This window comes from Protopterus annectens, chromosome 8.part0 (assembly GCF_019279795.1).
Source record: "Protopterus annectens isolate FY-2018-M chromosome 8.part0, PAN1.0, whole genome shotgun sequence".
NCBI lineage: Eukaryota > Metazoa > Chordata > Ceratodontiformes > Protopteridae > Protopterus > Protopterus annectens.
In genome coordinates this window covers 18,112,515-18,126,304 of record NC_056741.1, presented here as the reverse complement: position 1 = coordinate 18,126,304, position 13,790 = coordinate 18,112,515, and the positions used below count along the sequence as shown (strand labels likewise).

Sequence of the window (13,790 nt, the reverse complement as noted above, 5' to 3'; positions counted from 1 at the left end):
TCTCTCTCTCTCATCCATAAATGGCTTCTCAAAGCCTTGATGACCAAACTATTCTTTTCAAACTAAACAAAAAGATCTCCTTTCCATCACATCCAACCATCAACAAAGAAGTTCTCCTTTATCGCCCCCAAGAAAAGCACCACCACTCTTCAGACAATCTCAAACAGTGTCTGCCAATTCATTACAGTCTCACTTGTCTGCGAGCATCACTATATCCCCCTAGAAAAAGCCAAATGGTTAATCATAAAACAAAGATCTAGCTTACTATTAAGATCCCAACTCTGCAAACTACTTCCAACTCCAGACACAGCTAGATTTCATGAAAGTACCTTCTCATGCATTCTGAGATACTACTCACAAAATGCACCAGCTCTCGCTATCCCTAAAAACCAAACTGCACAGCATAGTACATGCTTTCTCCTTTCCAAGATCTATTGTTTGGCGGTCTTTCCTTATCACCCTAAAGGAAATAAACGCTGCCAATTTAGGATGCAACTCGAAAAGCATCTCTTTATCCAAGCCGGATGTTCCTGCTTCAACACAGGATACATCACCTAAAACAATAAACCCGTCTCCTTTCCATGTCTCTTCTCCTTTCCTATCTGATTTACTGAAGGTTGACCTACTTCAGAAACTAATGTTTATATTGGATGTTGCACTCTATATACATTCTAGTTAAGCGTTTTTTTTGGTATGTGACTAGTCTGAACTAGTTATTGCTAATATTTCTGTGTTTTTTGTTTATGAAATGTCTTGCATTATATCCAGACTGCACCTAAAATGAGTCCATATTGATCAATGCACTTACCCAGGTAAACAAGTAAGTAAATAAATACTCTATTAAATATTTGGGGGACATTTGTTTGAAGAGTTGAGAGAAACTCTTGGTTACTCTACTATTGAGCACTTTTTCAGGGCTTCCCTCTCCACCTATAAGAAATTGGGTTACAGGAAGTGTGAACTAGACTAAGATTCCATGCCCAGTGCTAAGAAGGTGAAACCTTCCGATGTTTCTTTCTGTGGTGTAAAACCTGTTCATTTTCCTGTTAATGATCTGCTTGTTGGAGCTGTGTATCTGAAGTTTAATGCTTTACACAACCCCCTCTCCTGGCCCTTTGCTAAAAAAGTATGTCTGCTGCCATTTCTGTACCTGTGCTGTATACTTTCATACCTCATCATCATAATCATCAGCATCTGTCCGGTCCCATAGATCTGTTTGTCTATTATACTGCAAGAGTACATGTCCTTGTTCAGCCGATGTGGTTCCAAGAGTCATCGTCTGCTGACATGAGCGGCTTGAGAGCAGCATACTTGCCCACATTTTTGGGTCTGGATCCTGATTCTTCCTCGTTAGGTGCACATCAGCCCTCATTCTTTCAAGGTCATCAGTCAACCCATTTATGTCTGCACTGGTCTCAGTGGCTCAGTTCAAGTAGTCAACCTTGGCCTTGCCATTGATATTACTGTTTTCAGCATCTGTGCTTTGTCTGTTTGGAGTTGTCTTTTGCCCCCTTTCTTTTGAGAGTTGGTATTCTTAAGTTTTGCTATTTGATCTTCAGGCCAAAAGCCTTGGCCTAGGTGCCGATAGTTGCATCAGCCTCTAGCATCACTCAAGTCTTTAACTGGCTTGAAGTCCTTTGTTGTATATGAAAAGAACCCCTGTAATGGCATTGTACATTTGGATGGGTCCCAGAAATTGCTTGCTTGTATAGGTGACAGAGCATGATAGAAATAACAAGGCCTGTACATGGTTGTGAGGTGGAACCAGTGGGTAAGAGAAAGAAAGTTATTGAGTTGCAGGAAGGACTGCAGTGACCCTAAAGAAGAGTGTTTTGACAAATCGTTAGATTAACAGATTTGCTAGCAGAAAGTAAGTTTGGAATGTGACTGGGAAAGCAGCAGATGTTTGTAAGATGGAGTTGCTTTTACGTACATTATAAGCACTTGCTAGATGGTGATACTTTATTCTCCATACTGTAGACCTGATGAATACCTCATCTCCCAACAGTTAGCACATCATCCCAAACATTGTAATATAATTCTGAAATAACCAGACAAAAGCTAGATTAAAAGTTTAATATATACCCATGAGAGCACATTCTGGAACCTTGGCTAAAACTTTCAAAAGAAAACCATAGCATAAAGTTACACAAGATTAAAAGAGGTAAAAAAAAATCTAGAAAGCCAGTGATAGAAAAAAGGATGATATCTAGCTAAATGAGCTCCTTCGGTGACATTCTGCATTTGGAGCAACAATTTTTTAATGGTATTAAATTTCAGTGTTGCCAGCTATGTTGGCATAGAGGGGTAGTTTATTTAATGGCCTGGATACCTGCTGCAGCTGGCAGAGGGAGGGAGAGATAAGGGGCTAGGCCCTGTCGCCTGTTAAAGGGGGATGGGTAAATGTTCCCAGGTGGAACCAGTAAAGCATGCATGATCTGCTTGTCTTGAGAGGCTGCTTTTTTTTTGCACTTCACTCGCCCACTGTAGTGACACTCTTGCATTACACCCATTGCATGTTATCCCAGAAGAATGTATACTGGGCATGTGCAAGGAATTAGGAGTATAAACAGAAAACCCTGGTTCCTGAGTGGATGATGGAACACTCCTGGTTTGCTCGACCCCTAGGGGAACAAATGGGCTGTAGACTCTCACCCCAAAGGAATGGATGGCAAGTTGTATTGTTTGTATATGATCAGTGGGTGACCAGAGCAAAATTAAAAACAGTATGGTCTAGTTGTCTGCTTCTAAAGACGGCTTTGTTCATATTGAAACCTGGTACTCTTTAAATCTTGTCAGTGTAATTGGAGGACATTGTTTTATGATACTTGTTTTTTAGCCTTGTGTTTTATGCTGGGGTTATTCTTGGAAAAATTTAGACAAATACCAAACAATTTGCTTTGACTTGTGTCTAGTTGTTTTAGAATGTTTTTCACCTCAGTTGTGTCTAGCTTGGTGTAGCCTAAATCTTAGCATTGATGTCTGGCTCCTGTTATGCTCTGCTATGTTCCCTACTTTCTTATTTAAGAGAATTTGAAAGTAACATGTGATTACACTTCATAGAACAAGTGCTGTGTGCTGACAATGATATTCTTGGAGTTCAGCTAGTTATCCTTTATCTTTCAGATCTGAAGTTGGTTTGGCTGGGGTCCTTTGCCCATCTGTAGCAAAAAGAAATAAAAATGGGTCGAAAATTTGATGTGACGAAGAAGCAAAAACGAGGTCCTGGGAAAAAGGCTCGGAAACAGAAGGGGGCCGAAACAGAAGTTTCAAAGTTTTTGCTTGATGGTAAGTCCACACCCCAAAGTATATATATAACAAGGGAAGAATACAAGACCTTTTGAGTTGTCTGTCTGTACCATTCAGTGTTTTAGGCTTAGACTATGCTGCACGCTAATGTAGTAAGACTAGCATCCTGGGTGCTGGATGAGCTACATAGGGAGATATGGAAATTGGTAACCAGTGCTTTTGCAGGAAACGGAGTTTGCAACATCTTGCTGTAGGAATGCCATCTGGGGGGAGACCTAGAAATGTAGTCCAGATACAGATGGACTATAAGGTAATAAGCCTAGTCAGGGAATGCTGGCATTATATCCGAGCAGTGTATATGTGGAGGTGAGCACAGACTCTGCACAGCACTTGTCTGCCATTAATGAAAGGGAGGTCAGAAACATTAAAAGAAACTTTGACATTGTCAGTTGAAAGCATTTTTTCTGGCTCTTGCCTTTCTGCCCCTTGCATCCCCTGATGCTGTAGGCGGGTAGGAACAAGTATTTCATTTGATGGATGGTCACATGTCTTCAGTGGATGAGTACACGCACGCCTGTGTGTATATGTATACACATGCACGCGCACACAGCCTGTGTGTATATGTACACACACACACACACACACACACACACACACACACACACACACACACACACACACAATATATAACTTTATCTGAACACAGTCCTGAGTTCTCTGTGCCAGAGCTGCTGTAAAGAGTTTTGAATTGATGAAAGAAGGTATCGAAGAATGAAGTTAGAAGTACATGTTATTTGATATTTATTTTTCTTCTGGTTGCCTGTATTGCACATTATATGTGATTTTCCTGTGTCGTTCATGTTATTAGATCTGTGATTATAACATGTTCAGTTATAACACCAGTACTGTAGCTTGTGTAACCATTGCAGTAAAGACAGCCCTGGAACATATTCTTGGAGTGCATTAACCACCAAAGTCAAGTGCTGATGACTTAGAGGAATTCATATGTTTCTTGCTTGAAACGGAGGAAGAATAGTGGCTGGAGATGTAAATTTACCAGAAACAGACTTGAATAATATTGATTCAACAACATTAGTAAGGAAATTGTATGACTTATGTTTAGGAACAGCAGTAGTTTCAGATTGTAATAAAGCCTAAAGCCTACAGGGAATGGAACATATCAGACATTCTTTCCTTTGTGTTCAAAAGAAGTTATGATTATTTAATGTCAAGTTTTACCACTGTTGATGTGCAGTGATCATGGGGTTATTAAGGTTAATTTGTTGCTAGATAATTCTTCCAAACTGAAAACTAAATCATTGCACAGAAGATTAGTAACAGATTATATGGAAGCAAAACAGTCACTATGTAAAACTAATTGGATTGTTGTGTTCAGTGGAAAAACTACAGAGGGAATGTGGAAAGTTTTGAAAGAGAAATTGTTTGATTGCAAAAAATGAAAAAAAAAAATGTTTAACATCAGGATCTAGGCACATAACTTCAAGAAGATAATATTTCCATAAGAGCAAGGTACTTGATGATGGAGAGAGACAAAATTTAAGAAAAGGAGGCCAAAAAAATTAAACAATAGCACGAGACAAGATTTGAGAGAGTTGTTTTTTGGCTTTTCCCGATTAGGGGTCGCCACAGCGGAACTCCGGTCCGCTAATGATTGGCAGCAGATTTTGACAAACACCGAGGTGCCAGCTCGACGTTCAACCTTCATCGAACGCACACTCATTTACGCATGTCTTTCGAACGCCCACCTAACTGTGGGGAGGGCATGCAGACTCCACACAGAAGGCACTCCAGCCGAGAATCGAATGGGAGAACCTCTTGCTGTGGGGCAACAACGCTACCGCTGCACCACCGCAAGATTTGAGAGAGTACTGAATGAAATATATAAACATATAGCATAATAGGAAACTATTGTATAGATACATAAGATGTAGTTGGAGTGAAAACGTAAAAATTGTGTGTAGATTCTAAAATTTATTTTCAGGCATAACAGATTACAGATACATTTACAAAATTTTATGCAAAATTATTTGGCTCCACAAAGGGGGGTGATAAATTGTCCAAGTGACATCCAGGTAACCTCAGATACTGAAATCAAATTAGGTTATATAGAAAATGAAATGCACAAGTGAAACAAAGCACAGGGAGGAGACCATCATTAGTAATAATAACCTGAGAGCACTTCGGCATGAATTTGCAGCACCATTACATCTGTTATGTACTTGGCTGTATAAATATGGGGACATAGGTCGAGATTGGAGACGAGCACTTGTGAAACCTGTCTTTAAGGGAAAGGGGAGTAGGACAAACCCAAAGTCATACAGATCCATTAGTTTACTTTCATGTTGTGTAAAAATAATGGAGAAGACTATATTGGATAAAATTTTGTCAGAACTGGAAAGGTTGGGGCTTGAAACTATATGTCATATATTGAAAATAGATCTGTTACCACCTGTAACATTATGTTCTGTAATAATAACGGCTATGAATGAAAAATTGTGCTGTGATGTAACTTGTATAATTTTAACTTAAGCATTTGATAGGTTCATACACAAACCACTGATCAGTAAATTAGAACAACTTTGTATTGATGTACTCATAAGATGGATAGCTGCATGGCTTACAAATAGGACATGGCAAGAATCATACACCAGTTGGATAGGTGAAATTTGAGGTTACAGTCAAGGTGTCCCACAGCGCTCTATCCCGGGCCCATGCTCGTTTAGATTATCAAGGTGTCCCACAGTGCTCTATCCCGGGCCCATGCTCGTTTAGATTATCAAGGTGTCCCACAGTGCTCTATCCCGGGCCCATGCTCGTTTAGATTATATCTTTCAGATCTGTCTTTCATCTGAGGTGTTCTACAGTCTGTATGTAGATGACTTGAAACTGGGTAAACTGATAGCATGTGTTACAGATAGTCAAGTTCTTTTGCAGGTATGCCCTAAATTGACCATTTGGGCACAGGAACATAATATGCTGATAAATACATCAAAAACTAAGCATATGCACTGTAGATTAATTTTAAGGACCTGGGTACATGGGTAGATCCAGCTTTGAGGTTTTTCTAATCATATTAACCAATAGGTTAATATTAGTTTATAGAACCAATCCCGTCTCACACATATAGAATCTTCTACACAGGTTGTCTGATGATTCTCTACTAATTTTTTTACAACCCCAAACATTTCCAGAGGTAGCTGTCTCCAAGAAAGGTATCCACTTAAATATTTATATGAGAGACTACATAAGTTCAGATATTTTAGTCTTTCATAATAACTTACATTTTCACATCCATGGACACCCTTGATACATTTCTGCTGTACACTTTCCAGTTTACTCATGCTTGTTTTCTTATAAGGTTTCCATACTGTTACTGTATACTCAAGTTTGTATCTAATGTAACTAGCAAACTGACTTCATTATTTCCGATTTCTTAGACTTTATAAATCTTTTTATACAATCTTTAGTTCTCTGAGAGAACAGCTGATGCATAGAACAGGCTACCAAATTACATTAAAGCTAGCACTAGTTTAGATATTTTAAGAATAGCCTGGACACTTCTTACTAAGGGAACAACTGTTGTGATATATTGCAAGCTAAAAGGGGGTTATTGCCCATGCCTGAAATATTTGTTATGTTTGTAAATGCAAATGGCTGACAGATCAAATGTTGCTGCTTTGTGACTTCAGTGAACAAACTACTATGGCTTTGGAACATACCACCCCCTGTCCTCTGTTGTGTTGATTTGTTTGGTGGTAACAGTTTGAGAAAATAGTTGGATGAGAAAGACAGAACAATGGATGGTTTACTCACCTTGGTGATGGTAATTTGATAGAGTGTAATTGTTTAGGAAGGGTGTAAGAGTAAAGTGGATGTTTTAACATTAGTACCTTGCAGAGATTTTGGTGAGCATACTTTGTCTACCTGGTTTTACCTGACGTAGCATCAGGAAGCTGATGTGCATAATAATGGTGTATAGTGTTTTGGTGAATGCAGGGAGGTCAGCTCCATGACCTTTCTTTCAGTTAAGAATGATGCATAACCTTAGGGATGGGCCTGAGCCCTAGGCGTACCCACACCTTACAGAACATGGAATTGAATAATATGCAACTATTTTGAGGCCAGGATCTGGAGTAATGTTACTGTTTGGACTGCAGTCTGGCTTCTGTCTCAGAGCATGTGAGACTACAGGAATGAGCTTGACCTGATCATTCACTGTTGTTCATCGTGTTTCACTGTTGCAGTCCTAACCAATGGGTTATCCGGCTCCCGGTAGCCCTCAATCGGCCAGAATACCAAAGGTAAGTAAAAATAACGTTGGCTGTTGTCAGTTGTAAAGGACGTCAGGGCGTCTGATACAAAAGGAGGCAGCCGATGTCACTTCCTCAGTCTTCCTTGCCACGGAGCCTGAAGCAGAAGCATTTCTTGCACAAGTGCCGGTCAGCAGTTTAACTTTTTTGTTTCCGACTACAAAGTTGAAGTCAACTACAGCTAAGTACCCCGTTGGGGATCCTCTTTTCTTGCCTAACGAATGTCAGAAAAGGTTAAAAATTGTCTTGCCTGTGGAAAGAAGATTCCCCATAGAGATTTTCATTCCTGTTGTATTTGTTTAGGCCTTGACCATGACATTCCTAATTGTGATCTTTGTGTGTCCTTTAATCCGCGTACTATTCATCGTCGGGCTAAGCTTTTAGCTAAGCATTTTGGAGTTTGGCCTAAGTTTGTTGGTATGGCGTTCGCTGGTCTTCAGGCTTCAGATATCCTCAAGAAGCGTAAAGATAAGGACCGTGACAGGCTTCTGAAGGTCAAGTCTTCTGATGATGTTAGGTTGGTCATCAGTCATGCGGTAGCCAGTGAGGTGCCTTTGCAGCCCCTGCAGCCCGCAGATTTTCAACAGCATTCCTCAGTTGAGACCATTTCAGAGGCCCCCAGGCCTCCGGCTTTCATTTAGCCTTCTGACCTTCCGCTTGCTGCCTCTTCAGCTGGATCCGGAGCCACGAAGCTGACTCCGGTGTCCGAGACCTCCGTTCTTCGTTTAGACAGCAAGCTCATACCGACTATTTCGACTGCAACTTCGGCGGTTGCCAGGCCTCCTGAGTCCTTTAGACTTGCAGGTAAATCTTCCAGTTGTAAGCCTGTGAAGAAGCAGGCTCCAGTTTCCTCTCGTTCCCCTCATTCTCAAATGGTTAAAATGGCTGATGACCTTTTGACTCTTATTAGGGGTTCACAGCCTCCTCTTTCAAAAAGAGGTAGGGATGTCTCTCCTGAGGCTTTGTCCTTTTCAGGTTCTGATGCTTCTAGCATTTCTGCTGATGAAGAGGAAGTTTCTCAAGCTTTCTCTCCTTTTGAGGATTCAGACAGAGAGGAGTTCATCCCTTCTGCTTTTCCTCCAGAAGATTTCTCTTTTGGTGATACTTTAAATACCCTCAGGGAGCATTTTAAATGGGAAAGTCAGGATTACCCCCTTTCTAAGAAAAGGATTAGGGAGTTTTTGGATTTGCCTCAGCATAAGCCTTTGGCTATTCCACTGGTGTTGGAAGTGGTTGATGATGATTTTCTGGAAAATTCCTTGACTCCAAATTTGGTTCATCCTGCTCCCAGGAAGCCTGATAGGTACTATAGAGTCCCTGATTCTCATTTCTTTCTTTTCAGGAATCCGTTGGCTGATCCAGAGGTTATTTCTCAAGGCCCTAAAGGAGTTAAGGCCAAAAATCCTGTTCCTTCTGACAGGGAATCCAGGAACCTAGATAGGTGGGGTAAAAAGGTTTATACCTCTGCCACTCTTGCTATTAGGCCTACTAATTGTCTTTTTCATATGCTGAAGTAACAGCAGCACACCTTGGAAGCTATTAAGTCTAGAATAGCAGGTGTGCCTCAGTTGGCGGAGAGTAAGGATATGCAGGATTTGCTGAATTCTGCCAGTCTAGTCAATAAACATTCATTACATTGTGGTTTTGACATTCTAGGAGCTTCGTGTAGGGCTACAGCTACTGGCTCTGTTATTAGAAGGCACGCTTAGCTCAGGGAGCAGCCCCTACCAGAGCCTGTTAAGGCTAAGCTTTTAGATGTACCTTTGCATAAGGACAGTCTTTTTGGCAGCAAAGCAGAGGAAGTGCTCAAGAAGATGGAAGACGAGGCCAAGTCTATCCAGACAGTTAAAGACTTTCTACAAGATGTTCATCGTGTTTCACTGTTGCAGTCATTACACGTGGGTTATCCTGCTGGCAGGCTACCCGCAGTCGGCCTGAATTCCAAAGTCCTGGTCCGGCGTCGGTTGCTGTCGCCTTTTCCCTGACGTCAGTGCGCCAGGGGTATATAAGATGCAGCCGACGCCATTTTCTTCTGTCTTTCTTACCGCGCGGTGCCCGAAGCAAAAGCAGTTCGCAAGTGCCGGTCGGCTACTCCTGAGATTTTCGAATTCGAATTTCAGATCCGAAGTCTTCTTTAAAGCTAAGTACCCTGTTGGGGAAACTTTTTTTTCTTTCTCCAGACTGATGTCAGAAGTTAACGATTGTATTTCTTGTGGGAAGCAAATACCTCATAAGGATTTTCACTCTTACTGTATTCCTTGCCTAGGCCCTGATCACGACGTTGCTTGTCGGTTTTGTGCTAGATTTAACCAACGCACTATTAAGCGTCGGTACGATTTTGCCTTTCATTACTTTGGCCGCAGATTCAATTCTACAATGCCGGCAGAACAGCCGACGACCGGAGTCTATAAAAAAAACGCAAGGATAAAGACAAGGACAGGCATCCGAAGTCCAAAACCGACGCAGCAGGAGCTTCGATGGTGGGCACAGGCCTGTCACCACAACAAGGGACAGCCTTTCATTTTACCCACTGCCAGGCAGACAATAACAGATGCATCAGATTATTCCTGGGGTGCACACAAGGCAGGAAAATGTATTCAGGGCACATGGCCCTCAAGCCAAAGGTATCTTCATATCAATCTAAAAGAAATGCTGGCTGTCCAGAATGCCCTGACAGCTTTCAAGGATCTACTTCATCCAGGACAACTGCTGATAAGGATGGACAATACTACAGTCATGTGATACATAAACAAGCAGGGAGGCACGCATTCCTACCCCCTCTGCAGACGAGCCATAATTTTGTGGAACACAGCATTGACTTATCAAGTACACCTGCAAGCATAATTCCTGCCAGGAAAGAGAAATACTCTGGCAGACGAACTAAGTAGAAATCTCATGGATACTCACAAGTGGAAACTAGATCCACAAATCATCAGCATAATAACAAGGAAGTGGGGATGCCCAGACATAGATCTATTTGCCTCCCCTCACAACTGCCAGCTATAGAGATTTTGTACAAAGACTTATCATAAGCTAGCATGGAAAGTGGATGCTCTCATTCAGCTGGAAAAACCTTACAGTATATGCCTTTCCTCCACTGCCTCTCCTCCCCAAGGTACTCCTCAAGGTCAGACAAGAGAAGCCAAAAGTGATCCTGATTGCCCCAGACTGGCCACGCCAGCACTGGTACCCTATCCTAAAGAGCTTGTCTCAAGGCCCAGCCTGGACATTACCTCAAATACCACATTTGCTGACCCAACAAAGCAATCAGATACTGCACAGCCATCTCAGAACCCTTAATCTGGCTGCATGGCGATTAATGTAACCATTCTGGACACACCTCTTTGCAGAACCGTTATGGTTGTTATTCTGGAGGCCAGGAGGCCCAGCACCAGAAAATCATATGCAGAAAAATGGAAGAGATTCTGTGCTTGAAACCAGGCGCAAGGAATCCACATGCTTGTACCAAATATTCCTCAAATTTTACAATACCTAACTGAGATGTTGGGTAAAGGCCTATCCTTTTCATCGATTAAGATCCATGCCTCTGCCATTTCAGCTCATTACAATACAGACACACCTATTTTTTCACATCCATTACTAAGGCAGTACCTCAGAGGGGCCAAAAACATAAGACCCCCAAGAAGAGCACCAATACCTGCATGGGACCTCAACTTTGTCTTGGAAAAGCTCACACTGCCTCCTTTTGAGCCAGCCAATACAGCCAAGATAACATTCTTATCATGGTAAACAGCTCTGCTCCTAGCAATTACTTCAGCAAGAAGAGTCTCAGAGTTACAGACATTAATGGCTGTGGAACCTTTTATCATTTTCCATCTGGACAGGGTTTCTCTAAGGACAAACCCAACATTTATGCCTAAGGTAGTATCCAGTGTGGCTCTCAATCAAACCATTCATTTGTCTACATTTTATCCAAATCCCCAGAATAAAGGGGAGAGACTTCTGCATTCTTTGGACATACACAGACAGCTACGCTTCTACTTGGACAAAACTAAAGCTTTCAGAAAGACTGAGCAACTTTTAGTGGCATATGCTGCAGGGTCAACTTTTAGTGGCATATGCTGCAGGATCACAAGGAAAGGCTATCTCAAAGCAGACTATTTCAAAATGTATAGGCCACTGCATTTGTTTCTGTTATTCACAACATGGCAAGACAGTGCCTAAGGGCATTAGGCCACATTCGACCAGGGCAGCAGCCACCTCAGCAGCCTTCCTCAGAGGAGTACCAACCAAGGATATTTTGGGGGCTCCTACTTGGACTTCAGTGCACACTTTTACAAAGCACTACCACTTACATCTTTACTCTAAATCCAGAGCAGGCTTTGCCACTGCAGTTCTGCAGGGCCTCATAGCCACTCCAAATTCTATTTAGACCCAGCCACCCAACCTCAGCTTTGGGATTCAACCCAAGTGTAATGACTGCAACAGTGAAACACGATGAACATCGTACAGTTGTGTACCTACCATGAATGTAGATGTTCGAGTGTATTCACTGTTGCAGTCCAGGTTACCCACCCTCCATCCCCCTTTTTTTGCTGGGACTTATCTGTACTTCTCTATTCTATACAACCTATGTGGTGTATTTGCTTGTAGATGAAGGTAATGTTTATTTTAGTGCATGCTTTTTATAAGCAATGTTTTTAGCCTACCCTTTTGGGGGCAGCTGACATCTGGGGCAAGAAAAACTGAAGAAAATGGCGTTGGCTGCATCTTGTATACCCCTGGCGCACTGACGTTAGGGAAGAGGCGACAGCAACCGACGCCGGACCAGGACTTTGGAATTCAGGCCGACTGCGGGTAGCCTGCCAGCAGGATAACCCAAGTGTAATGACGTCAACAGTGAATACACTCGAACATCTACATTTATGGTAGGTACACAACTGTACTCTCAGCTTCCTCGCTTTAGCAGGAATTGCCCTTCTAAGAGTTGGATGTTCCCTGATACCTGTAGACAGAGCTGTTCTAAGACTAGAGGTTACAAATCTTCTAGGGGGACAAGTGGCTACCCCTCAAAGATCTAAACGTTGGTAGGCTTCCTCTTCCAAGATGGGAAGTTCTAAGCCTGCATCTCAGTCTAAACATTCTCAATGACTGTCCAACTTCTGCCTGTTCTTGCCTGCCCGCAGAGTCCTTTAGGAGGAAGTTTGGCCCTTTTTAAAAATGTCTGGGCCACCATCACGGATGACAAATGGGTACTCAACTTGTGCCCTAGGGATACAGTTCTTTCCAGTACCCAAAGGATTCCTGGATGCTCTTCCAAACCAAAGGGCAGAAGTAGAAAAGCAACGTTTGTGTCCGTTACATCTGGGAGCAATAGAATCAGTTTCTGCTCAGCAGGTAGGCCAGGGTTTCTATTCCAGAATTTTCCTAGTTCCAAAAAAAGACCTGGCGTCTTATCCTAGATCTATCCATCCTGAACTCTATCCTTTTCTTCTTCCCTTTCCCAGCAGGTTGACGTGCTGAGGGAGGCCAGGAGGCCTAGCTCTAGGAAGCCGTATGCTGGCAAATGGGAAAGGTTCTCTCATTGGATGCAGGCTAGAGGGTAGTCTTCTTCTCAGCCTACCCTTCCTCTGATCCTGGAATACCTGGCTGCTTTGCTTCAGGGTGGTCTTTCTTTTTCCTCTGTCAAGATCCATGCTTCAGCCATTTCTGCTCATTGTTGTTTTGAGCAACCCATTTTCTCTTATCCCCTGATGAAAATTTTTCTCAGAGGTGCTTGCAACTTAAAACCTCCCAGAAGGGCGCCTACCCTAGCCTGGGATCTTAATTTTGTTCTAGAGAAACTCACTTTTCCTTTTGAGCTTGCTGCCACTGCAGATTTAAAGTTTCTCTCTTGGAAGACTGCCTTCCCCTTGGCTATAACTTCAGTAAGGAGGGTTTCGGAGCTGCATTCTTTGAAGGCTGTGGAGCCTTTTCTTATTTTCCATGCAGATAGGGTCTCTCTGAGAACCAACCCCTCCTTTATGCCTAAGGTGGTTTCTAGCCTGACTCTCTCTTAATCAGTCCATACACCTTCCTACCTTCTTTCCTAATCCTCGATATAGAGATGAAAGGATCCTACATTCTCTTGATGTGCGCATAGACAGCTCAGGTTTTACCTTGACAGGGCTAAAGACCTTCGGAAATCAGCACAGCTATTGGTCAGCTTTGCCCCCTGGAGCCCAGGGCAAGGCTATTTCTAAGCAAACC

General features: G+C 42.4%; 1 protein-coding gene across 1 annotated transcript in view; it reads left to right on the top strand.

Moving 5' to 3' along the window:
- The window catches only part of NOP2 (NOP2 nucleolar protein), a 776,755-nt gene that overhangs the window by 100,181 nt on the left and 662,784 nt on the right, over positions 1 to 13,790 (top strand). Inside the window, exon 2 of the mRNA XM_044079578.1 lies at positions 3,127 to 3,288. Coding sequence (XP_043935513.1) covers positions 3,183 to 3,288 — 106 coding nt within the window. The 5' untranslated portion in view covers positions 3,127 to 3,182. The remainder of the gene's footprint in view (positions 1 to 3,126; positions 3,289 to 13,790) is intronic.